The sequence below is a fragment of the Colletotrichum chrysophilum genome, assembly GCF_026319265.1.
Source record: "Colletotrichum chrysophilum strain AFK26 chromosome Unknown scaffold_88, whole genome shotgun sequence".
NCBI lineage: Eukaryota > Fungi > Ascomycota > Sordariomycetes > Glomerellales > Glomerellaceae > Colletotrichum > Colletotrichum chrysophilum.
In genome coordinates this window covers 1-25729 of record NW_026517375.1, presented here as the reverse complement: position 1 = coordinate 25729, position 25729 = coordinate 1, and the positions used below count along the sequence as shown (strand labels likewise).

At 54.1% G+C, this 25729-nt stretch overlaps 4 protein-coding genes and 2 non-coding genes across 6 annotated transcripts; 4 read left to right on the top strand and 2 right to left on the bottom strand.

Annotated features, from left to right (window-relative positions):
- Positions 1-8784: 8784 nt before the first annotated feature.
- On the top strand, positions 8785-14449 carry COL26b_009269 (uncharacterized protein; the record flags this gene model as incomplete). Its single annotated transcript, XM_053182001.1, has 5 exons — positions 8785-9201; positions 9302-10211; positions 10465-10556; positions 10614-13267; positions 13315-14449. 5 exons carry the CDS (start codon positions 8785-8787, stop codon positions 14447-14449), a joined length of 5208 nt encoding a protein of 1735 aa, XP_053034008.1.
- Positions 14450-15126: 677 nt separating this feature from the next.
- COL26b_009268 lies at positions 15127-15199 on the top strand. Its single transcript has one exon. It is a non-coding gene; the product is annotated as a tRNA-Lys (tRNA).
- A 2922-nt stretch (positions 15200-18121) lies between these two features.
- COL26b_009267 (uncharacterized protein) lies at positions 18122-18798 on the top strand (the record flags this gene model as incomplete). Its single annotated transcript, XM_053182000.1, has 2 exons — positions 18122-18222; positions 18354-18798. 2 exons carry the CDS (start codon positions 18122-18124, stop codon positions 18796-18798), a joined length of 546 nt encoding a protein of 181 aa, XP_053034007.1.
- Positions 18799-19313: 515 nt separating this feature from the next.
- On the bottom strand, positions 19314-20752 carry COL26b_009266 (uncharacterized protein; the record flags this gene model as incomplete). The annotated part of the gene is made up of 2 exons (XM_053181999.1): positions 19314-20308; positions 20362-20752. 2 exons carry the CDS (start codon positions 20750-20752, stop codon positions 19314-19316), a joined length of 1386 nt encoding a protein of 461 aa, XP_053034006.1.
- A 2503-nt stretch (positions 20753-23255) lies between these two features.
- COL26b_009265 (uncharacterized protein) lies at positions 23256-24155 on the bottom strand (the record flags this gene model as incomplete). Its single annotated transcript, XM_053181998.1, has 2 exons — positions 23256-23817; positions 23881-24155. The coding sequence occupies 2 exons, from the start codon at positions 24153-24155 to the stop codon at positions 23256-23258; spliced, it is 837 nt and encodes a 278-aa protein (XP_053034005.1).
- A 1446-nt stretch (positions 24156-25601) lies between these two features.
- On the top strand, positions 25602-25675 carry COL26b_009264. The gene has a single exon. It is a non-coding gene; the product is annotated as a tRNA-Val (tRNA).
- The last annotated feature ends 54 nt before the right edge of the window (positions 25676-25729 follow it).

Here is a 25729-nt window from a genome sequence, read left to right as displayed (position 1 = left end):
TCATCCAGCGTGCCAGTCACTGTGTCTCGCTGCCACCCCGGCCTGCAGCTGCATCGTCTTACCCCAAGCTCGAGATTCATCAAGACTCGGATGCGCACCTGACCATTGTCAATTTGTCGGTCCCCCTGCCCGAGTGCGACCCCGACGCCAGGGAATCCGAAAATCCAATTCCATCCCATTCCCCGGGGGCAGCTCTAGCTCTAGCTACCCGAGTCTCCGACGCCGACATCGCTAAGGCATTCGTACCTGCGGTGCTGCAGCACCTCTTTCCTTCTCCCACCGGACTGGCAGCTGCAACCGCAGTCGCAAACCGGCTTTCACACCGCTCACCGCTCACCTTCGCTGTCACCTTACCTCCCTCACCTTACCGTCACCTGGTCATCGGCTTCATCTTCCCCGTCGTCAGGCCCTGTTCGCCTGACCGCGAGCCACAAACAACACCACCAAGACCGACACGAGCACCACCGCCGTCGCTATTCACACCTCCTATGCTAGCACCAGCATAGGTAGCTCATCATCTGCATTACTTCCTCACCGGTCCCCGACCACGCCGACACACGCCCAAAACCGCGGCCACGTACGCTCCTCCAACTTACAGCTTACAGCCCGGAGTCTAGGCCCAGGCCTGTCCACTGCACAAGCGCAAGCACAACTCACTCATCCTCCCTCCAAAACACGTCGCACAATGTCCTGAGTCCTGACTCCGTCCCGTCTCCCCTGCCGAGTCATGCCCGTTCAGTCCAAGCCCATCCCCGCCCTTTACACGGTGTATATCCTCCGTTCCACCGTACGCCACGCGTCTCTCTACATTGGCTCGACTCCCAATCCCCCCCGCCGTCTGAAGCAGCACAATGGCGAGGCTCGCGGCGGTGCTGCTCGCACATCTCGTCTGAGCTTGCGGCCCTGGGAAATGGTTGGCCTGGTCTCCGGCTTTCCGGGTAGCATCGCTGCTTTGAAATTCGAGTGAGTACACTTTCCCCTCCCGTCTCGTTCGTCTCGCACGCTACTGCCGCTTGTCATGCCTCCCTTCCCTTCGGACGAAGTCTCCCCGAACCACCCCTCTAGCTTACCTTTCACGATGCTCCCTTGCTTTTAGCATATGCTGGTGCCCGTGCTGATCAAAAGACAAACAGGTGGGCGTTGACCAATCCCCATCTCTCCTTGCACATACCTTCTGCGTCGCGAATCGCCGTTTCGACTGGAGTTAAGAAGAACGGCCACCCGCGCCGACCCCGCGCGAGCTTAGCCTCAATTCTCTCCAACCTGCAACTCTTATTAAGCGTTCCGAGCTTCTGTCGGTGGCCGCTGAAAGTCCACTTCTTCGCACGGGATGTATACTCGGCTTGGCAGACCGCCGCTGCGGCCTCGACACAACCCCTCCGGAACTCCCTTCCCGTCGTCACCGACTTCGGCCCCGCCCCCACAGCATCTTCAGACGAAGAACCTGTGCCTTGGGGAATCCATGCCTTGCCGCTGGACCACGCGCCTATGAAGGAATACGTGGAGAAGGGTCAGTCGATGACTTCGTTTGAGAGGGAGGGGAGCTGTGTCATCTGTAAAGAAGACCTGCCGCATGGCGAGGGCCTGGTTGCCATTTGTCCCAACGACGGATGCGAAGGGGCCGGCCATCTCTCATGTTGGGGTCGTCATTTCCTCCGTCGCGAAGAAGGCGCCCTCCAAGCTATTGTCCCTATTCAGGGTCGTTGTCCCCAGTGTCGGGGTGAGGTGCGGTGGATTGACATGATGAAAGAACTGACGCTGCGGGAGAGGGGCACCAAGGAGATTGAAGCCCTTCTCAAGAAGAAAAGGAAGCGGGCGAAGAAGGCGTGAGCCGAATCTCCCACAGAAACTGTGAGAAATCATCAAAATTCTGGCCCTCCTCAGGCAGGTTTGCTTTCTTGAGTCGCAGTGTCAGCAATTCCTTGTGCTTCTTGTGGAACAGAGAACAGCTTGTTCGACTGCAAGTTTGCGGTCGTGTTTGGCCTTGATGAACGCCCTGCTCTCAGGTTTGTTTTCAGATTCATTGCAGCAACGCAAGAACAATTCACCACTCCGCCCTTGTCTTTGAAAGTATCGACGGAGCTCGCGATTCGGACTCGATCGTCGGCGCCTACGTTGATCCTAGTACGAACCTGAACAGCTCCCCGCCATTTGTTGGCACTGGAATGTACGGTCGGGTTGCTAGAGGGAATTGAAACCCCCTTCCTAGCAGACCTGACCGATTGCCGGGTGTAGATGATATCCAGCGCTCGGTCGACAAGTGTCGCTCCAGCAAAGTCCGTCTACAGACAAGCTCGACAACGAAGTCAAGACGGCGGGGGATCTGCAATGTCGGTGAGCTTTGGCGCCACGGCTTAGGGTCTCCTGGAGCTAATGCTGCGAACGCTATAAACGCTGCCACTAGCTGGAATGCGAGTGACGATCGGCGTCCGATAAGAAACATCTCTCGTAGAAATTCAAATCAACCCAATCATGAATAAACTTCCACGAGATTTACACTTCCGGTTGACTGAGATGTGTCTTGGGAAGGGGAGGCTTTTCCCCGCGTTTCTGGTGTCTTTGGTTCACCAATGTCTCTTTTCCCCATCTGGGGCAGTCTTGCTTCGTGATGTCTTGACGCTTCGGGCTGTTGGTGGGAATGCTGGGTGACTCTCCGGATGCACATCATGAGTTCTTCGGAAACCCTCCATCTAGCACAGGTACCTGGAAGTCATGAAGTATCGGGCACGTTCAAGAATCAGTTTGACGTATAAAGTGTTGTCTTGGTTTTGTCAGACGCCGGTGGCCTACCAGGCAATTGAAATCCATGAATACTTGTTTTTGGAAGTCATTGCATCCGGGGTAGTGCATACTGGCTGGTAGCGCAGCTGACGTTTCTCGTATGGGCCCGTTGCATTTATGAGGACTCTGTCGGGAGATGTTTCGAAGATAATACTAAGGCAACGGGCAAGGTGAAGGATGAGACTTGTGCCTGGTGGAGAGGTCCTCTCGGTTTCGATCCTACAGGTGGTGTTCGCTGCTTGCTATCTATCGGCTTGGTAGTCATTACAAACATAGGCAACATGTCTAGTTTGTCGGTTGCTTCATCTAACCACAGATCTGACTTTGATACGGCACTCAACACATTACCGGTCATGTCGTCGTTACACAGAGGCGCGTGTCAATAGTTCAGGTCTGGGCAGTGTTGCCATCGCGATGATGAGGAATCTCGTCCGGGGAAGCCAGATATCTGATTTAAACCGAGCATTCTAGACCTTTGGAGCTCCGGGAAAGCACAATTGATTCCTATACTCTCAAAGAAGCTGTTTGGCCATCGTCGATTTCTGTCTGCGCGTCGACGACACAATAGAAGGGTGGCTATAGGAGAGGATCTGATTCCGAGAAGCGTCACTTCCGAGATTCTACCTAGAATAATGACGAAGAGAATACACGCTTGACGACGTGGATATAGGACAGTAGTTGATTCGGCATTTGCTGGTTGTGCTCGTCACGGCATGTGAAGGTCCCGACAAGAGTCGACTTGGACCTGACTTGTGCAGGAGGTGCCTGTTCTTGTCAACGATGTTAATTGCCGAGTCCTCCATAGAACATCTCTGAGCCGCAACTTGTAGCTTCTGAGGTGGCTTCCGAGGCTTTGGCGAGTGGTCGATGAAGCCTTCGACAGCAACCACGCATGCAACAGAAAGGTGAGCGATAGGCCCTAATTAACGATACGCTTATGCCTTGGGTATAAATTTGTAACAAGTACGCTTTTCAAACGGCAAACAAAGACGAACAAGAATGGCGGGAATCATTGTTTTTTTGTCGACTCCACAGCTTGCAAAAGAATAGCAACCACTATTGTGGCAGGCTTCAGGCAGGTGCTGTCATCTCGAGGGCTATGACTTGGGCTATTCGTGCCCTCGATCACCTTGGACGGTGGCGGACAACGCCTCCAGCGATTTGAGCGCGGCCGTGACCATCCCTCGCAGTTGAAGTCCGGGGAAGAGAAGGAATAGCTTATATTGTGTTCCTGTCATACTTATCACGATGACAGAGCATATTGGCGTACATTGTTTGTACAGAAGACCTAACACCTTGAACGCCTTTTAATAATAGCGGAACGGGTCATTGTTTGGTAACTCCCGGAAGCTGTGTTTTCTTGTTGCAAAGCAACTCATTTGTGATCAACGTTGCAGGGACAGAGACGGGAACACTGTCATCCCTCCATGGACCCGACGAACTTGCTTATAAGCCATGCCGTGCATCTGAAAGTGGCTCTTCAACCAATGATAACATGGCGAATATCATTTTGATAACCCAAGCATGAACAACGAGGACCAGTTGCATGACCAGTTTGCTAAGACCCCATCCCCCCTACCACACGAGTACGCGTGACCTTCTTGGTGTTTGATCAAGGTATCTTTCCGGCAGTATTCATTTCTATTCAAGCCAAAGAACGACGATGTTATCAATAAAGTCACTGCATCCATATCTTGAAGGCTCTCATGGAGCTGGGTGATAGATGCCCTCATGCCGCGCGTGCCGATGCCAGCCTGAACAGCCGCATGAGATCTCGTTGTCTCTCATCGGTGTTTGCTTGGTTGCAAGAGAACGTTCACAGGATTTCGCTCTGTCTTTTATGCGTAGACCCGACCCCCACCCCAGCACTTAAGGAGACAGAAGTAGATGCGGCGTCTATGGTTTATTACTTCCGATCAATCGAGAGACGATGTAACTGAACAAGCAAGTTTACTGACCACCCGGTTTCTCGCCATGGCCCATTTGTCTTCGGCATCTCTTCTCGGTCACAGTACAGAACTACAAGCTTCGACGACATCTTTGTGGGCTTCTGTGACCTTCTGCTAAAACTGGCTGCATTATATAACCTTTACCATGCACGAATGATTTCTCTGCCCGATCTCTACTTGACTTCTCTTTAGTACCTGGAGCTCATGAGGTATTTATAGCTAATGCTTCTACAGACTACTACTTCTTCTTGTTCAACAGCGGAAGTGAAGGGGCTGAGCTAACTTCTACGTAGATGAGCTTTGCATCTGTACTGTCATGCCCTTGTCGTGCTTGAAGTGACTGTCCCGAGTTCTACGCGGTACCTCGAAGATAATTTGAACGTCCGTTGCGTTTTATGGTCACGATACACGATGGGTTCCGACGACGGACAAGGGTATGACAAGAACAACGTAGATTTGCCAGCCCTCCACACAGAGTGCATAGTGAGCCCTGGATGGGAAACTGGGTCCTAGCCACAGAATGTACAGGTACGTACCAGTTTCATTCTGGTTGTTGTGGCCATCAAAGCCAGACAACGCTCTTTGTGTATTTATAACGCTCCGGGGGGCGAACCTGGAGCGTTGACAGACCCGGATGCACTATGCCGCTGAAAGCAAGCCTAATACGTATATTAAGAGGTTGTCCGTGGCAGTGGAACTAAACACTCTGCAGTTGCCAGACCTAGGGCTCGATTCTTCAAAGACTTGATACCAGTACGTGATGAAGAGGGTGACGAGACTCCTGGGACGTTACCAGGGCACATCAAGTCGAGAACTGCGGATTACGCTTCGCGAATGCGGGTTTGACATACTCTGTTCCAAGTGCCTGACATATAAGATGATATGCTGAAGACCCTAGCTAAAGATTTTCCAGACAATGTTTGAGTTCGTCCTGGTCTGCCAGGAGTTCATTTTCGAGTAATCAATATATCAATACCTCTTGCATCTGCTGCTCCGTCCCATAAGCAAGGCAACAACACTAAAGAGCGGCTGTCAGCATCTTCTTCTGATGATTCTGTAATAAATAGACATCCGATAGCAACCCCCTGGTAGGCTAGTGGAACACGTATGGCTCCATGTCGTCCGTTGGCTAGATTCATGGCTTTTCGAGTCTGATTGTTTAACACATGTCTATCTCGAAGCTTTCATTGATGAAAGTTTGAGTAGTGTTCTCATTGCGTCTTATATATACATGCATGAAGACATGTATATGACAGCAGTTGACGGCCACGTCAGGAAAACACCGCGAACCAAAGGACCTGATATCGAAACCGACTCCCTCGCGGCCGATGACTAAGCCGGACCAATTGGATGCTTGAGGGCCAGAGATGAGGTGCAGGCCAGGTGTGCTGCAAAGATGAGTCGCCCGCCCCCGCAAACAGGGCTTATCCTCGGCCTTGGACCGATCTGGGACGCTAGGCGGGTTTCTCCAACGTCATACGGATGTGATTGGTTCGCTAAGCGATTGATAATGGCTAACCCCTGTTGAGTCAGTGACGGATATCAGATGCTCACTCGGTTTTTTTTTTGCTGCAGTTTTTTTCACCTGCGCGCGAGTGGGCACCCCCCGGCAAGGGAGACTGGAGGTGGTGGTCCGTGGCCACCCCGTGGCAGGGTGGACGCCTGGCACCATCGGCCGCCCCCGCGAGCCTTGCTGTTGGTGATTTTGGTGGAGGGCGGAGAATATTGAATGCATCACTGCAGTCACCGTCACAATGCTGACAATTCGGTGAGCAGGCCATTCTGTATGGCGGTGAATGCTGCGTAATCTTCGGATTATTGTCGCATGCTCCCCGACAGTCGCCAATCTGTCCCAAACACCATGGCCTCATCATTGCCGCAATTGACTCCGGCAGGCAGGGCGGTATCCAGGATGATCGCACGAACGGCTTCGAATGATCGAGTCGGTGGCTCGGCCAGTAGCCGAATGAGCGTCGGACGATCAGCGCAACGACAGCCGGGGGATTGAACGACGACGGACTTCAGAGCGCGCACCTAGGACTCTAGGAGGTGACCTGACCTCGCCGACGAGCCAGATTGAGCAAAGAGTGCTGCAGATGTGCGACCGTGCGCCCATGGAAAACGATTCATGGAACCTCCGCTGCGACGTCGTCGGCCCTGAGTGCGGCGGGTGTTTGTGTGTGTGTGTGTGTGTGTGTGTGTGTGTGGTGTGTCTGATGTCGCATGTTCCAAGGTTGGATGTCAGCTTTTGGGGGCGGATGTACCGCGGTACTTGGGCGGATCGGGTGTTTTATGTACCATCATACCCATCCTGGGGCAATTGGGGACGGAACTCCAGGGTTGATTTGTCTTTGGGCAGGTGTTTTCAAAGGGAAACGAATAATTATGTATTTTGGAGGAGATCGATTATTTTGGCGCATGCACTAGGTGGGCTGAATGACGGCTCCCTTTGATACGAGGCCCTTTGAATTCGATGCTGCTAGCCTGGTCTGGCAACTGGGACTCTTGTCTAGCTGGGTGATTTGCAAGCATAGCCCAACATCTCAGAGGAGGTTGTCAGGCACATACTCTTTGGATTGTCAGTGGATTGTCAGTGACAGTATACAAGTCGGGTAGCAATTGAAGATTTCCAGGTGAGGCTTCATCTGAGTTTGGGGAGAGGGGAAGGGAGAGGGAGGGAAGAGGGGAACATCACTCTGCAGTGGAGGAGTCGTCTGAGGTGGACTTGGTGGCTTCCATGTGGACGTCATGAAGAAAGTATCGGGTACCTCTTCCCACTGACGGAGTGGAGACTTGAAGTCCAGTGCGGACCCACTTGTAGTGGGATTTTGCACCGACAGACGTGAGCTGTCCCTTCCGTTCCGCGCCCATTTTTGCCTTCCTGCCTGCCCCGTCACCACCGTGAATGGAGGAGGTGCACACTGCACTACCTACCTAGACCAGCACCAGGTACCCGCACCCGCACCTGCCCTGGGCTATGTTTCTCCCACAGAGAGGCAGCACCTGCACTGCACCTGTTCTGCTGCACCTGCACTTGCTTTCTTCTGGCATGAGGGAAGAACTCCATTCTTTCTAGTCTTGTGCCTGTGCCTGCCTCTGTGCCTCTGCCTGCCTTGCCTTACTCATTCAGGTGCCCTTTCCCTCCCTTTCCATTACCCTCTCCCATACACACACAATCTCTCTTGCTTGGTGCACTCTCCTGGTCTCTCTGCCTGTGCTTTTTGGCGCCTCACCTGTCCTGTCTGTACTTTAGTGTAGTGTCCTTGCCTGACTTGTCTCCCGTAATCCATTGCCTTGCCTGCCTTCAATGCCCACCCGGCCCGGCATCCATCCACATCCACATCCACTTCCATATCCGCACCTGCTCGCACTTGCACCTGCACTGCACCTTCCCTCCGTCCACCCTTCCCTTCCCATACCTTATCCACACATCCCATTTCCACCAGCTCCTCTCCTCCCCCGGTTTCCCTCCTTCACACATACACCCATCCGACCTACATCTACACCAACACCACACCTTCATGACTCGGCCTGCCACCAAATCCGGCCTTTTCTCAAGGTGACCAACACACCCGCTTGCTCTCATTTCAATGATGCGCACTGCGTCTTCTTGACAGTGAGCCACATCCAGTGAGTTGCCCCCAATATTGCCTGGTGCATCCTCCATCTGCTGGTGGTACCTCTGTTCTGCGCTGCATGCTCTTTAAGCTCTTCCGCCTGTGCCAAATATCTGACTTGCCTCGCTCTTTTCTGCAGACGCGATACTTTCCTCATACACCTCTGTGGTATACAATCGACTTGTGGCTTCCAACATCCAGCATCCGCCGGTTTTGCCGACTGTCTTGTCCGAGAGTCATCCTCCTTACTGGATCTGTAATGCGACACTCTCCCTAGCCCACACCTCTCCATTTGCTCGCATGATCACCTCCGGCACCCTCCGCCTACCCGAGTACCTCTGACCCGCGACACCACCGAAATCCCTCGAGTCCTCCAAATTCAACCAGATCGCCTCTGCGCCTGTTGAACAGGCCTCTGGCCACCCAATCCAACCATCATGGTGTCTGCTGCAGCAACCTCCGCTGCCAACGGCACCGGCAGTGCAAATGCCAGCTCCAGAGCCTCGCCAGCCGTCGGAGCCACCACCGCCTCTGCCAAATCCAAGGCCGCCCAGGTCAACTCCAACGGTTACCACCCGACGAACCCCCAGATCCCCCTGAGTTCTATGCGTAGTACGCCCCTCGATCTGACCTCGGTCGAGCGAAGAGGCCAAGCGACCGCGATCAAGGAGCCCACCAAGAAGAAGTCACGCCCCCACGGCCTCGAAGATGCGCCTACATACTGCCCGACCGAGGAGGAGTGGAAGGACCCGATGGAGTACATCAAGAAGATCTCACCTGAGGCCCAGAATTACGGCCTATGCAAGATCATTCCTCCCGACTCGTGGAACCCCGAGTTCGCGATTGACACCGAGGTGGGTTGGCAATTCTCTGGCGTCGATTGAGGGCGCGCTACGTTGTCCGCCCCAAGACGACGCTGTTTTCACGAGACGGCGGTGCTGACGAGAATCACAGAGGTTCCACTTCAGAACGAGGAAACAGGAGTTGAACTCGGTCGAAGGAAGTGAGTCGCCGCGCTTGCGCTCCTCCGAGGCGACACTGACAGATGCAGGCACTCGAGCGAACATCTCGTACCTCGACGCGCTCGCCAAGTTCCACAGACAGCAGGGCAACAATCTGCACCGTCTTCCCTATGTCGACAAGAAGCCTCTTGATCTGTACAGACTCAAGAAGGCGGTCGAGGCTCGCGGCGGCTTTGATAAGGTTTGCAAGCTGAAGAAGTGGGCTGAGATTGGTCGTGATCTGGGCTACAGCGGCAAGATCATGTCTTCTCTCTCCACCTCTCTCAAGAACTCATACCAGAGGTGGCTTTGCCCGTACGAGGAATATCTCCGTCTCGCCAAGCCTGGTGTTCACCAACAGCTCGAGCTCGAAAACGGCGGCCCGTACACGCCCAGCCCTGCTGTGACCCCTATGAAGCGTTCCAACGTGAACACACCTTCAAGTGCACGCGCCGACTCGCCCGCTCGTCATGCCTCAGACGCCCTTCAGGCGAGCATCAACGGGCTCAAGAAGGAGGCTGACCGGGACACTCCCATGTCGGATGCGCCGCCCGCGCCAGCTCCGGCTCCTGTAACCTCGGGATTTAGAGCCATCAACTCTGGCGGCTTCACTGCTGTGAACTCAGGGTTTACAAGTGTCAACCGCCCCACGCCTCAGAATGATGCCACAAGCACGCCTCAAAAGTCCTTCAGTCCGCTGAATTCCGCCAAGAACACCCCAGAGTACAGGCCTTCGAGTCTTGGACCTGCGGCCCTGAAGCGCCAGAAGTCCTGCGACAGTCTCAACTCCGCTAAGAAGGACGACAGCGCCGACAAGGACGACGCGGATAGCGGGAGCAGGCGGAGCAAAAGACTTAAGAAAGGTGAGTGGCTTCCCCTCATTTCTGCACAACCCCCGATCGGCAATCGTCCCATGTCAGCGTCTGCGTCGCCCAACGTGTGCTGCCGTCCCGGCTGGCTCCGAATGCAATCAGCTACCATAGCTGCATGCGCCGTGCAGGGGGTTTGCCGTGTACTACGATGAATCAACCCAACTGCGGCAGACTGCCCCGGGGTTTCCACCGTCTACTGAGAATTTACTGGCTGCGTATTCTATGCTAACACATTTCCTTACAGATACCGTTCCCACAGTGGCCGGATCTCACATGTCCCTGTTCCGCCCATCGGTTCCCAGGATTCCCCGAGATGAGGCAGCAGCCCCTGGCGAGGTAAGTTGCGATCAATCGTCCCAACTGTTGTTTCAAGACACCGCTGACCACCGGCAGAAATGCGAGCAATGCGGCAAGGCTGAAGAGGGAGGTCCCCTGATTGTTTGCGAATCGTGCGACCACGCCTACCACGGCACGTGCCTCGATCCTCCTCTCAAGCACAAGCCCGAGTCCGAGTGGAACTGCCCCAGATGCCTGGTTGGCGACGGCCGGTACGGTTTCGAAGAGGGGGGTCTGTACTCCCTAAAGCAATTCCAGCAGAAGGCGGCAGACTTCAAGCAGGGTTACTTCGAGAAGAAGATGCCGTTCGACCCTGTCCTCAGCTGCCACCGTCCGGTCACCGAGGAGGATGTTGAGACCGAATTCTGGCGTCTCGTTGCCGATATTGAGGAGACCGTCGAAGTCGAGTATGGTGCCGACATTCACTGCACTACTCATGGTTCTGGCTTTCCCACCGTCGAGAAGCAGCCCAACAATCCCTACTCGACCGATCCGTGGAATCTCAACTTGTTGCCCCTCCACCCTGAGAGTTTGTTCAGGCATATCAAGTCAGACATCTCCGGCATGACCGTGCCATGGGTTTATGTGGGCATGATCTTCTCTACTTTCTGCTGGCACAACGAGGACCACTACGCCTACTCCGCCAACTACCAGCACTTTGGCGCCACCAAGACATGGTACGGTATCCCGGGTGAAGATGCGGAGAAGTTCGAGGCCGCAATGCGTGAAGCTGTGCCTGAGCTCTTCGAGACCCAACCCGACCTTCTCTTCCAGCTGGTCACTCTCTTGACTCCTGAGCAATTGAAGAAAGCTGGCGTTCGAGTGTACGCCGTGGATCAGCGCGCTGGACAGTTCGTCATCACGTTCCCTCAGGCATACCACGCTGGCTTCAACCATGGCTTTAACTTTAACGAGGCGGTCAACTTCGCTCCTTGCGATTGGGAGCCTTTTGGTCTTGCTGGCGTCGAGAGGCTTCAGGTGTTTCGCAGACAGCCCTGCTTCTCGCATGATGAGCTATTGTGGACTGCGGCTGAGGGCACGACTAACGGCGGCCTCAACATCCAGACTGCGAAATGGCTCGCACCAGCACTAGAACGAATCAAGAAGCGTGAGGTAGCGACCCGGTCCGAGTTCAACGCGAAACATCTGGAGGCCCAGCATCACAACTGTGCCCTTGTCGATGGCAAGGGTGAAGACACTTGCCCGTTGAGGATTGAGATCAACGACGAAGACGTACCCGAGGAGGAGTACCAGTGCTCTTACTGCAAGGCCTTCTCCTACTTTTCCCGATTCAAGTGTCTGAAATCCGGCAAGATCCTTTGCCTTACGCACGCGGGTTACCAACCATGCTGCGAGATGACCGAGCCGCAACGCTTCAACGGCGAGAGACATGCCCTCATTCTCAGGCAGACTGAAGAGGACATCGAATACGCCTATGAAAGGGTTTTGGAGAAGGCCCGCACGCCGGAGGCATGGGAAGAGAAGTACAATGCACTTCTGGAAGAGGAGGCAACCCCTCCTCTCAAGACTCTGCGGACTCTTTTACACGAGGGTGAGAAAATACCCCATGAACTGCCCTCACTCCCTTTGCTTCGGGAATTCGTCGAACGATGCAATGATTGGGTGGACGAGGCCACCAACTACATAGTCCGGAAGCAGCAAAACAGGCGCAAGAGCGAAAAGTCCATCATCAACCGGAAGAACTCGCTGGACCAGAAAGAAAAAGACGCGCGAAATGTTTCCAACGTGTATCGGTTGCTCAGCGAGGCAGAGCAAATAGGATTCGACTGTCCTGAGATTACCCAGCTGAGGGAGCGGGCTGAGGCCATCGAGGCCTTCCAGAAGAACGCAGCTAAAGAACTGGAACAGATCCACAGCGCAAACGTCGCAAACATCGAAGATCTACTTGAGGAAGGCAAGACTTTCAACGTGGATATGCCCGAGATCGACAGCCTCTCCCGCGTGCTTGAGCAGCTCAAGTGGAACGAAAAGGCTAGGAACAACAGAGGCTCTACCTTGAACCTGAACGAAGTCCGCGAGCTTATCGAAGAGGGCAAGGTCCTGGAAATCCCGCCGTACAATGACCACTTGGCGTACTACATCGACCAAATGAACGCGGGACAACAGTGGGAGAAAAAAGCAAGGGAGCTGATCAACGCTGAGGTTGTTCATTATCCTCAGCTGGAGGCCTTGTCGATGCAGGTTCAGCAACTTTACCTGCCTGTCTCATCCGAGACCTTGGCTGCTGTTGACCAAATCCTCTACAAGCAGAGAGAGGCCCACAAGCAGATCGTCGACTTGACTAACCGATCGCGTGACCCGGACATCCGCAATCGTCCCAAGTACGCGGAAGTCGCAGAGATTATGCGCAAGTTGGATGAACTTAACTCGAAGCCCAATGGCACGCTTGACCTCGAACGCGAGCAGAAGCGCCACGAGGACTGGATGAGAGAGGGCAAGAAGTTGTTCGGCAAAACCAATGCGCCCCTTCACATTCTCAAGAGTCACATGGATTACGTCCTCGAGCGCAACCAAGACTGCTTCGACATTGTCAATGATAAGCCCCGTATGCCCGCGGAACCTGCCTCGAGAGAAGCCAGCCCGGACGGCAAGGTTCACCGGTGGGAAGATCCTCGATTCCGCGAGGTCTTTTGCATCTGCCGAAAGATCGAAGCTGGCATGATGATCGAGTGTGAGCTTTGCCATGAATGGTGAGAATCCCGTCTGTGACATTTTTGTTCATTGCTAAAACGTTCAGGTACCACGGCAAGTGTCTCAAGATTGCCCGCGGCAAGGTCAAGGATGAAGACAAGTACACCTGCCCAATCTGCGACTGGCGAGTCAAGATTCCGAGAGACGCTGCGCGCCCCAAGCTGGAGGAGTTGCTCGGTTGGTCCGATAAGATTTCAAGCCTGCCCTTCCAGCCCGAGGAAGAGGAAGTTTTACAGAAGATCATCGACAACGCCCAGGACTTCCGGAACCACATTGCTGGGTACTGCAACCCTGTTGTGTCAACCGAGTCGGAAGCGGACACCCAGCGATTCTACTTGCGCAAGATTGAGGGTGCCGAGATCCTCCTCGCCTATGAGACCAACTTCTTCAGGCAGGAGCTGCACAAGTGGTGTCCGGTCGCGCCAAACCCACCCCCCGTTCTGGAAGTGTCCAAGAGCACCCGAAAGCCTCGTCCTACGAAGCTGCAGAAACTCCTGGCCCAATACGGCGTGGACGACCCTGAAGACCTTCCGGAGAATATGAAGGCCAAGGCCGCCAGCCTGAAGCGCAAGGCTCAAAACGCCGAGGCTGCTGCTGCGGCAGCGGCAGCCGCTGCGGCCGCTTCTGCCTCTGGCGCAACCGTCATTCCCGGCCTCCATCAGTCGTATAATCGCAAGTCGGAGCACTCCTCAGCCACGCCTCCTGGCACTTCTCACGGCAGCGCACACCGTCAATCCATTGGCAGCAAAGACGACCCCATGGATATTGACAGCGGTCCGACACTTCACCCCGGTCTCTTTGGTGGCCGCGGCCCTCAGCTTGTTGTCGACAATGCATCAATGTCCCTTGAAGAGCGCCTGCTCCAAGGCCAGGAAGATGGTCTTAACTTGCACACCGAGGCTGGGAAGAGTAAGGCTCTCGAGATCCTGCGCCGCACCGAGGTTGGTCGCAAGCGGGCCGTGGAAATGTTCGGCCCCGACGTGTTCAAGGGCGACGTTGGCATGTTGAACGGCAGGGAGGATGCCCCTCGGTCACGAGAGGACGAGGTGGCGGTCAACAGGATGTTTGACGATTTGACGAACCAAGACGATGAGAAGAAGGAGTCCTTTGACGGACCGATCACAGCCGAAAGCCTTGAGAGCGAGCGAAATGGCATGGACGCCTTGCTCGACGGCGATTAGGATTTGCGCGTTGCTCCTCCCCCGCCTCCTTCGCGGGTGCAATACCCCTTCTCTGAGTGCTACCGCCCGGTATTTCGTTGGTGACGCACCGGACTGCATTGGCGTCGGGTGGCATTTGTTATTTGGGAGTTTTTATTCTAGGCGGAGAAAATCTGTATGATCAGGAGTCCCAAGGGTACGGCATACCACTTTGCATTAGATTAAGAGGCGTTTGAGATGCAAGATGCATCAGTTAGTTGGCGAGCTTTAGTCGTTCTTTGCGTGGTCAGAAAAGTTCCGACATGGAAAAGTAATGCGTTATAATGGGACCTCGACTTGGTGGTTTCGAGAATTGACATTTTATTCCTCAGTTTATGCTTGACAGGATGATGTTCAATATTTTTGTGACGGTGAAGAGCCACTAAATTGACTTGGCTGCCCTCGGCTGAACTCTGGCAGATGCGTTTGTGCAAGGCTTGCAAATGGGCGAACGAGCGAAGAAGAGACAGCCCTTGGGGTACAAAGCGAAGAAACAAAAACAAACAACAGAACGCGTGAGAACTGACAGTGAAAGGCTGGGTGACTGACTGGATCGCGAAAAGGACGAAGAAGTTGACGGACGAAGCTGGGCCGGTATGTGCAAGGCTACCTAAGACAACAATTGAGCCTCCCCTTCAACAAACCAGCTGGGTTCAGTCGCCCGGCTAGCTCAATCGGTAGAGCGTGAGACTCTTAATCTCAAGGTTGTGGGTTCGACCCCCACGTCGGGCTCAATTCCCGTCAGCGATTGGCATCCAGCATTTCTTTTTGCAATTTTCTTGAGTTTCTTCCTCGGTGAGATTGGACGAAGAATGAAGCTGCAACAGCTTTTTGGGCGCTGATGGTATATATAATGAAGGATTTGAAGCAAAGTTTTAGAAGTTCTAAGACGACAAGAATTTCAGTCTCGATGCGCAACGACAAATTCAGAAAGTAATGAGGGGTTAGGAGCATGGGATGAGACACGTTGGGAATTCAAGAAGAGTGTTTCTTCAATTGAAGTGGCGACCAACTGGATGTGTGTTCCTTGCTCTTCTCTGTCCGAACTTGCCAGCGTCTTTTGTTTATTCCGTCAGAAACAGGAGGGGCCGTGGGTGCGCTGGTGATGTCTGGGAGAAGCGATGGCGGCCTGATAGTGGTACACAGGCGCCTCCCAAAACCACCTTGCCCGCGAAGTCGCATGTCTCAAGTCGCATATTCTTCGTGTCACCCCATTTTTTGGCAACTGAAACTGCCTTGGGGGATTGGAAGGTTATTTATTATCACCTAGAATGAAGCCGATCATGCCATTAGATGTTCAATATGGCGAGACTTCTAGGTTGCATGTATCGCGCTGCTGTGATGAGCATAAAAGGGCTGGACCGGTACTGCGCAGAGAGCTTCTTTTTGCAGACAAAATGGGACAGGTTGGTGAATAGCATCTTATTTTATGTGCGAGGCATCAGGCTAGAATTCCTGTCTGTGTGCGTTCGACAGCCGAAGTTGTTTCTTCCCTATGGCGATGGTAGGTAGTGGTTTCCGGCGCCGATGGTCGTCGGCGTCTTCTACTTATTCCGACCACACACATCCTGATGCCGCTGATGCCGTCGCCTGCAATGTGGGGCTTGATTTTGCGTGCTGTGCTTGCGAACGCTACATCATCTGTGTAGATTTGGTCAAACACTCTCGGATGGAGCAACAGATTTGAAGAGCAAGAGAATCTCGTCTTCAGTCAGATCATTTGTAGTTCTGCCGTACGCCCCCCTACTCGTCGTCTTGGTGATTCCTAGGTGCCTGCCTGCCCTGGCTTCGGCCAGCGCACGAGGCTATATAAGAGGTGCGCATCTGGTGTATACAGAACTCATAAACCAAGGCAATGTCAGCGATGCGTGCGTGTATAGCAAGGTTTGTGTCTGTGTGGATGGACGCAAGAGGCATCTGCTTCTTCGACCGCCTCCTTCACCCCGACCTTAGTCGTGTCGATGATGCTACGGGTGCGAATAAGGACTGGCGTCGTCCGCCATGGTTTTCGTCCTTTGCATATTGCAGTTACGGAATAGATCAAGCCAGGTACATATCTGCCCAAAGTATGGTGACTGAGCTGGACTTTGTTCAAGGTTCCGCCTAGCATCTCAAGTCTTCGCTCGAATGGCCCATGAGAAGTTTTTCATCAAGCTTTACTATCTGGCGTGCACAACTTGACCCCCCGAGCGATGGGAAGGATATTTATGGTCATGTCTGGTGAAGTGATTCTCTGGGAGCTGTGTTTCCGTCGGTTGTGATGGCCTCGGCGTGACGGCACAGGTCTGGGTTCGAGCTGCGCGGGGGTGACAGGTATTTATACAGATCCGCCTCCGGTGTTAAGTGCCCATCACAATGAAGCCGATGGTTCTTGCGATGTCAACGAATAGTCTCGAAGACATCAGCCGCCATTTACGAAGTCGATGTTTATTGCGAGCGACTCGTTCTCCAGAGATGTCCGGAAGCCATGCTTGCGACAGGACCACCACCGGCAGTGCTCTTTCCCGTTTATCCGGCCCGGAATACGAGACAGGCGGTGATAGCTGCAACTTCGCGCCGGAGACTCGGTGGTCTTGGATAAATCATTTTCCTGGCCCACGGGTCGGTACATTCGGACATGGTATTTCGGATGTCGCGAAGAACTACACACAACGAGAAGAGCTCATTGGGTTGGTCTACGGGTAGACAGGCATTCCAGATGCGAGTGATTTTATACGTCTCGTCTGTGAACCCTTTCACCGTCGTTCGGGCGCATTTGAGCTAGCGCCTGCCGTGCGCTATGCTAATATTCCCGTTCGTGGGCAAAATCAGCAGGAGGCACTCGCGAGCGCTAGCAGTGGTCATTGACGAGGCCTGCATACTGCCGGCGGCTCGTCTACGACATGGAACGGATCACAACATGGTCATCAGGCGAAAGTATGTAGATACCCATAAATGAAACGGTTTCCAGACGGGATTCAACCAGAACCGAGATCAACGAAAGGATCCATTCCCAGAATTACTCTCTGGTCCCCCCATAGCCCAAAGGCTTACCAGCAGCGTCTCTCATCAGCTCCGAACTCCTCCCAAGGGAAGAGCCATCGCCATTAGGTGTACTGCGGCGGGCGGCCATTATCTATCTGAGGAGAGAAAAAGAAGAAGAGAGGGAAAAGAACTCCTCCAGCTCGCCGGCGTTTTGAGGCACAGCCAGAATTTTTCGGGTGGTCTGTGCTTCGATACGTGCTTAGCTAAGATGAGGTCCACCCAACCTTGAGCAACCTTCCGATGGCCAGGGATCACGTGGGCACTGCAGCTTAGGAAGTAGTCTGCGCTGATTGGTCGATCGCAGCCGAAAAGCCGAGGGGATTCCCGTGTCTGGTCGGGTTCCACTGGAGCGCCTGGCTGCTGCCATTGAATCCTTGGGTGTGTCTCTGGGAAAGCTTGACATCAACACTTTTTTGCAACCTCACCCACGCCCGAGCCGCTCCAATCCCCCGCGAAACGAACCACCCGCGACCGCGACCCGAACTTCGATCTTAAGAGCAACGAAACGACTCGAGTACATTCAGCCAACATGATTGCGCAGCGGGTGGGCGTATCGGCCCTGCGCCGAGGTGCGTTTACATCATTCAAGTCCCTTGGGGGATAACTCCAGAGGAACGGGAAACGCTGACGATGGCGATTGGCATTACAGCGGCAGGAAAGCCCTCCGTCTTCTTCAACTCCCAGATCCCCAAGGCCGTCGTCGCCTCCAGCATGTCCACGACGCAGATCCGGTACGCAAACTACTCCCCCCGTCGACAATCCCTCGAAACTATTCCCTCACACCCAGAGCCTGGAACCTTCAAACCTCCAACACATGTGACCACCCCACGAACCACGATGCTAACCCTCCTGCCCCAAACAGCCCCGTCGCAACCGCCAAGGTCTCCGTCGCGGACGGCAACGAGATCCTCGCCAAGCAGCGCCTGCACCGCCCCATCTCCCCGCACCTGACAATTTACAAGATGGAGCAGACGTGGTTCGGCGCCTCCATCTGGACGCGCATCACCGGCGGCGGCCTCTCCGCCGCCTTCTACGTCTACTTCGGCACCTACCTCGTCGCGCCGCTGCTCGGCTGGCACGTCGAGGCCGCCTCGCTCGTCTCCGCCGCCGCCGCGGCGCCCGTCGCCCTCAAGGCCGGCCTCAAGTTCCTCGTCGCCTGGCCCTTCACCTTCCACTTCTTCAACGGCATCCGCCACCTGACGTACGACTTCGCGCTCGGCTTCGCCAAGCCTGAGATCAACAAGTGGGGCTGGGTTATCTGGTCCACGTCGCTTGTGTCGGCGCTCGGTCTGGCTTTTGCGTGGTAAGGGGGAAGAAGCTGGGTTTGGGGTTTGCGGATGATGGGCACGGAGTGGTAATTGGGGACGAGGAGAGAGACGCGGGAGAGCGGAAAGTGTATGTGTGTGTTGATGGTGGGAGACGGCGATTGGAGTTCTGATCGGATGGCACTCTGCTGGAAGATTGTCTGGCGCAAGGCCCTCCCCCCTCTGCTTAAGGCGGGGGAGTTGTATAGACTGGAAGCTGTAAAATGAGTTCCCTTGAGTATCAAACAAGTTAATCCATTGTTCCCGTTCACAAAACATGCAAGTATTGGTGGCACGCGATCAACTCCGTACTTCGGAGGGTGAGTGCAGCAGGACAGACGTTTAGAGACCCGTGATCAATTATCTACATCAGGTCGCCAACTAAAGTGGTATGCCTCCTAATCCTGTTTTACCATGTCCAGCCCAAACGCCGATGCGCCTCCCAGATATTTAATCACTCGAATGTACCCTCACATTGATCTCGGGGTCATCGGTTGACCGTACACCACATATCGATCCTATTCGATGTTTCGGGCATCCAGAATTTGCCGGATCACTCTTGAGTTCCCTGAGCTGAGTACACGGGCGCCGAGGATGGGGCCGATGAACTCGTTGAGCTCGGTGGCATAATTGTCGACGCTGCCGTTCACGCCGTTGACGGGGGTCTTGTCGCTCTCGGCCATTGTGCTGATCGCTTTCAGAATGCCACCAACCAGCATCTCAAAGTCGATCCCCTCGCCCTTCTCCTTCAACGGCTGAAGGATGTTGTCATGGTACGCCCTCAGACACTTAAGCACAAGCACACGCACCGCCTCGGGACCGCCAGCCGACGCGACACCAGAGATGGCGCCAAAGTGCGCAGCGGGGGGCTTATCCGGGTCCATGAAGAACTTCAGACACGTGCGCACGAGCTTGGGTCTGAGGAGGTTGTTGGAGGCCGAGTACTTCCGCGCAATCTCGCCGAGCAGCGACGCTGAGAATTCGCGTAGCTTGTACTGCTCCTTCACCGCATCAGAGCCGTCCTCGGCGCCGATCTTGCGGCTGAGGATGCAGGTTAACACGGGTGCGGCGATGGAGTTGGCGTAGGGGTCGAGGAAGAGCTTCTTGTTTTGGATGAGGGCCAGCGTCAGCTCCATGGACTGGCGGAGGATGAAGACATCGTCGAGGCGGTGGGTGACTTGGTTCGCGACGAAGTTGATAAAGTAGGGGATCAGCTGGTGCAGGCCGGGGTCGTCGCGGACGGAGGCAAGAGCGGCCTGGCGGAGACGCCCAACTTCCTCGTCTGGATTGTCGTCGAGGATGGCGTTCTGGACCTTTTCGAAGTAGAGGATGAGTTCCTTAGAAACAACGTGCTTGACGGCGGGTCGGAATGAGATGGAGTCGTTGCCGGCAAGAGCGGCCAGGGCGGGGTTAGCACCGGGGCCCTTGGGTACGAGTTCTTGCGATCGGGATTCGGCTGTCGTCGGGTTCTGGGGGATGGATGGTTGTACGCCTTCGATTGCGAGCCAGTGTGCTGACGATACAAGGTTAGATGGAGTAGACAGACAAAAGAGAAGGAAGGCGCACCTGTGAAGCTCATGTCGCGCGGCACCTTGGGCAAGGGCGCGTTGATGAGCTTCTCGAAATCGACCTCCTCGTCCTCGATGTAGAACAGCGGTTGACCGGGGCCGAGGCTAGCCTCGCCGAATCGCAGCGGACGCGTCGAGTCGTATCCGTACAAAGGTTCGATGTTAAGAACTTTGAGAGCGGTACTGATGTCGTTGACGGTCAAAGTGGTGCGGCGAGCAGCGCGCATGAAGCGCAGGGCCTCGACGAGGACCTGGCCGATTCGGTACTCGACATCCTGGGTGAGGCAGCGCAGAGCTTCGTCGTTGAGGTTCGGGATGCCGACGGACTCGGCTACGTCTTTGACGTTGTCGGGATTCCACAGGAGCTTTGGCGCGTCTTGAGCCGCCATCGCGTCGCTTCTTTGGGGTGGTTCGACGAGTGGTGAGGTTGCGACGAGGCGCCGTTCGAGGGGCGGAATTGAAGTTGGACGCGAGGCTGAAAAGTCGGGGTACCTTCCACTGACGAGGTGTGGTGGAGACCCCTAGCTGCGGAAGCTACAGCGGACGGGGTACCCTAAGGTACACTTGACGGGAAAGTGCCTGACTGGGTCGCACTTGCCCGAAGTTCCTGGATTTAGTGGGTTGAACTGACGACGACTTCGCTTTGACAGTGACAAGCTCATGCTGTCAATACAGCTCTGTGTCACCATCCAAACAAAAGATTCTCATTGATCAATTGGTCTCCCAGCGAGCATGAATGCCGTCGTATTTCTTTGCTCGACATTGGGTGTCGCGTACCATGTTAGATGGACAACAAGGTCGGGCATCCGTACACTTGCCGTCAACACCCTCGGCAATGGGCTCGAGAGTCGGGTTTCTCACACGCTGCTCTCTAATTTGAAGATGTGATAAAATTTGTCATGATGCTGCTTCATTCAATCCACATTGGGGAGATTGAATGATATTGCGAGAGCATCAGATCAGCCTCCATAGCAGAGCACCCACTGCTTGGCATTCATGGAGGCTTGCGCACCGAACAAGAAATGACTTAAAAGTCGAACGACAGCAGCTTGAAATCACGCGAAAAGAACGGTTGGGTGAAACAACCCCAAGGGGGTTTTTGCTATGCCAAAAAGAGTAGCAGAAGGTCAACTTGCCGCCAAGTGAACGAAGGGCGTGGCTGGGCTTGCCGAGCCTCAACTGCGCAAACCACTTCATGGAGTGTCTGTACTCGGCTGAGACCGTTTGACCAGACACGAAGCTTCGGCAAGAAACATGGCCAATGATAACCGAACTTGTATGACAAGCCACATCCTATACCTAACCAAGAGAACAGGCTGTGATGGCTAGATGTTATAAGGATCTCAGGCCCATGGATCGTGATGTGGTCTGGGTCTCTGGTTTCAATCATCAAGATAATTCACCAGCTCTTCCTCTCATCGTCTTCGGTCATGGGCATTACTTCTTTAGTTACCAGGGCCGGTCCCAGTAATCCCAAAGGAAACAAAAACACCCCGAAGGGAGCTGGCAACGGTCTCCCTTCAAACGCCAAACCAGCAGGTCAGTTCGAGCCCAGCTATACCACATGGTTGCTTCTTGGAAATACCGCCTTATATGGTGCCATACGCGATGGGACATCTGATCCAGAAGAGCTTCCTCCTATCCCGGTCGAGTGGATCATCGCCCCGAGCAGCAACAGCAGCGTGTCGGACGGCCAATGCCCATCTATGGGCGAAACCATCAACTCCTTCGTTATATCGGATGTCGTGTCTGGAGTCATTGCAGTAATCATCTGCTGCAGACCAATTCTCAAGAAGATCACATGCGGATTCTTGGGCAAACTCCCTGACAAACCCTCACGACGGTGCAGCTCCGTGTGGTATTCATGGTTGGTGGGCTTCTCGATGACGTTTCTCGGGAATCTCTTCGCAAGTCTCGTCGTGGTCAATACCGAGGGATACGATCATCTGTCTTTCGCAATCATCTTTGCCCTGTATGCTTCCCGTCCGCGCATGAACATGGTTCTGATGACTCTCTTCTGGGTCTTTGTTACTGTACGAACCAGCGACTGGTCCACTTACAAGCCAGTTGATAAAGGAAAGGAGAAGGAGCAAAGCACAGAGCCCTCCAGCGCTGTGCTCACGACTGCTGACGATGCTTGTGACGGAAGGTCCTCTGAGACTCAGACGACCGAAACGGACGCAACGGAGCCCTTGGAGAAGGAATATGTCTACCTCGACTCTTACCGTAGTACGGTCGTGGCAGAGATGATACTCCACCTTATCTCTGCTGTGTTCATAGGGGTTACTTGGGATCGCTTTCCCAATTCAATCATCAAGAAACATATGGAGGGTAATGTGTTCTTCATGGCATTCGCGCCTGCCTTGCTGTTCGGCACCGCCTTCTTCGCTATACCGTTACATTGGAGAAGAGACAGACGTGTGGACGACAGGTGGTTAAGGGGATTGACTGGAGTTGTGCTTTTTGGTGCCGCGTATGCAGCACCTTGGGTATATTGGTGCTCCTTCTTGAAGCTTCCTGGGTCATTGTGAGTACTCGATTAAGCATGCAAATGAGTTTAGGCCATGTGAGCTGATGTTACCCTAGATGGTGCCCGCCCAAGCTTCCGCTCCAGACAGGCATCTGGATCGCTTTTTCACTCATTGGTTGGTGTCCACATTGTTTAATGCCCATTGCTGGAGTGAATGCTAACGGGCTCTAGGAAATGCCCTTGCCCGGTGATGCCCGACCTCCACCAACCGAAGGAACGGTAGCTTGAGGCGGTCTCTGAAGAAACTTGACAGTGTCTCGTTGACAACGCAGAATGCTGAAGATTAGAAGAAGCAAAAAGCTAGAAGGCTTTGGGTATCTCATCTAAATGCTTTCAAAACACATGGCCACGATTATGACCGTCTATACCCTCCGCTCTCCATACGCTGTATTCACCTCCTCCCCGCTACTTCTTGGCTTAGGCCCAACCAATTCATCCATGCTGGCCCCTTTATCTTCGCCCTGCCCAACCTTCTCATGCACATGAAGTCTTTCCAGACCCATAATAGTCCATACCACAACGCCCAGAATAGCAAACTCCATCAAGACGGTCATGCCGAGATACGTCGCCGTATCCCCCTTCACAGCGCTGAACTTATCGTCTCCGGTGCTAACGTACGAGATCGTATACGCGATGCGAACGACCATGAAGGGGAAAGATGTGCCGAAGCCGATCATGGACCTCTGCTCGCCTTCGGGGACCAGTTTCCACTTCTGCGCCAGCCAGACGTAAAGGAGGACACCCCAGAAGTAGAGCGCGGCAAAGAGGCCCACCCCGGCTTTGGTCAGCGACCCAGGCGCCATGGCGTTCTCCGTCTTCTTACTGGCGACAACGTAGTCGGCGATGGATATGGCGAGGCCAGCCCAGCAGATGAGCTCCGGAATGCGGAAGTGCCACGGCGTGAGGACCTGAACGAAGTTGTTTCTGGGAGAAGCACCAAGTTAGCATGCGAGGGTCGTATCAACCAAAGATAGACGGGCAACTTACACTCTCTTTAATAGATCCAGCAACACAAACGTAAGAAGCACAAGTCCTAAAGACTCGCAGACAAAGATGGTTGCCCAGAGGCCCCTTGAGTCGTTGAACATAGTGCCGAGCATGCAGCCCGCGCCGACGACGCGTATTATTGAGATGAAGGAGATGCCGAACCAGCCCATTCTCTTTTGGACCTTGAAGAGGATGCCCAAGACGAGGAAGACGGAGAAGACGGCGATCTGGGCGATTGCGACGCCGTCACGGAAGCGGAATGCGCGCTCGGCCATTGTGCAAGATTTTGGTGTAAGTGAAGAACCGTCTGTTTATGTATCTCTAGGGTATCGAGGATGGTGTTTCTGCATGTGTCGGCGATTTAATATTTCCAACCATTCGTGGCCTTTTCATCATAAACTAAGGCTTAGAGCAAAGACGTTCTTTTAAGCTGTTCACAGACCGATTGCCTGGACGGGAGACCTCCCATCACTGCCACTCGGAGGGGCAGATCGGTCGTGGACCCCTTGATCGTTCGGCGCCCGGAGGCAGCTTGTGCCCCACAGAATTGGATTAAGCGAGTGCGAACGCCGGGGGTTCGGGTGCGAGAGCGTGTATCTCGCCCAATGACAAGGCCCCAGGGGATGAGTCCGACAGTAGATTGAATCCTACACCTCAGCCCTGCTGACGAGATCTGCGTGGCTGTTGTTGCACTAAGTCTTGGCTCAGAAGGTATGAGAAAGTCCCGTAAATTGCGTGTGTTGTGATGCTTTGAGTCCTACTTTAGGCGCTGAAGTCCCACTAGCTGGCAATGGCTGCGGTGACGGTTGAAGTGATCGAGAATAGTGGGAGGCAGCATAAAAACCCGAGTTCTTGTTGGAGATACGATGAATAGTCTAGCTGAAAGGGCATAGAAAACGCGACAATACATTCAGACTGGGTGACAGGGTTTGGTACCTAAGAGTACTGCATCCATAAAGTCTGTTCTCCTGTCATCGCAAGTTTGAGATGAACCTCCGTTCGAACGAAATCACTTTCATCATGAACCGGACAAAAAGACAGTCACGCAACTACCAGCTGAGTTAAGCATACCATGCGTTGCAAAGTGTGGCAGTGGACCCTGAGATTTCACTGTCGACATGCTCTGCTACGAATGCCAAGCTGAGGCGTCCACGTTCTGCATGCTGCCTGCCAAACCCGTCACAGCCACACTCATTATGTTTTGCGGGTTTGAATCTTACCTGTCATTGGTAACTACAGCTCTTCGCACTCGCTTAACTCCTGAACTCCTGTAAAGCTGACAATGCTTATGGACGGCGAGAACCCGCCGAATACTTGCCCAACATAGCTCAAAGCCGCACACGGCAACCCCGGCACCTGTGCCGGACCCGAACAAGGTCCCACACCACCAGCATTTCGGAGGACCGAAGAATCTTTTTCATCTCGGTCCTCGGTGCCAATCCTATTGTGGCTCTTGTAATTTTCGAGAAACCGGGATATTCCTTTCGTCCAAGCCTGATTGAATAGACCTTACTTACCATAGAACTTGAGAGAGCGGCCCTCAATAGCTTTTTTCTTCTGGCCCATTCACCCCAATGGCTTGCCCCGCATTCACTTCTCGCCGACGCATGCAACCACGAAATGAAGCCATCCGTCCAGCCCCGCCATGCCCTGCCCTACCCACCCACAACAGCGCCCAACATTCATATTGCTCATTTCTGCCGATCTCTTCAACAATCACTGGTTTCGTGGTGTAGTTGGTTATCACGTCAGTCTAACACACTGAAGGTCTCCGGTTCAAGTCCGGGCGAAATCATCCTTTGGGCGAATGGTTTAGTGGTATAATACTCGCTTAGCATGTGAGTGGTCC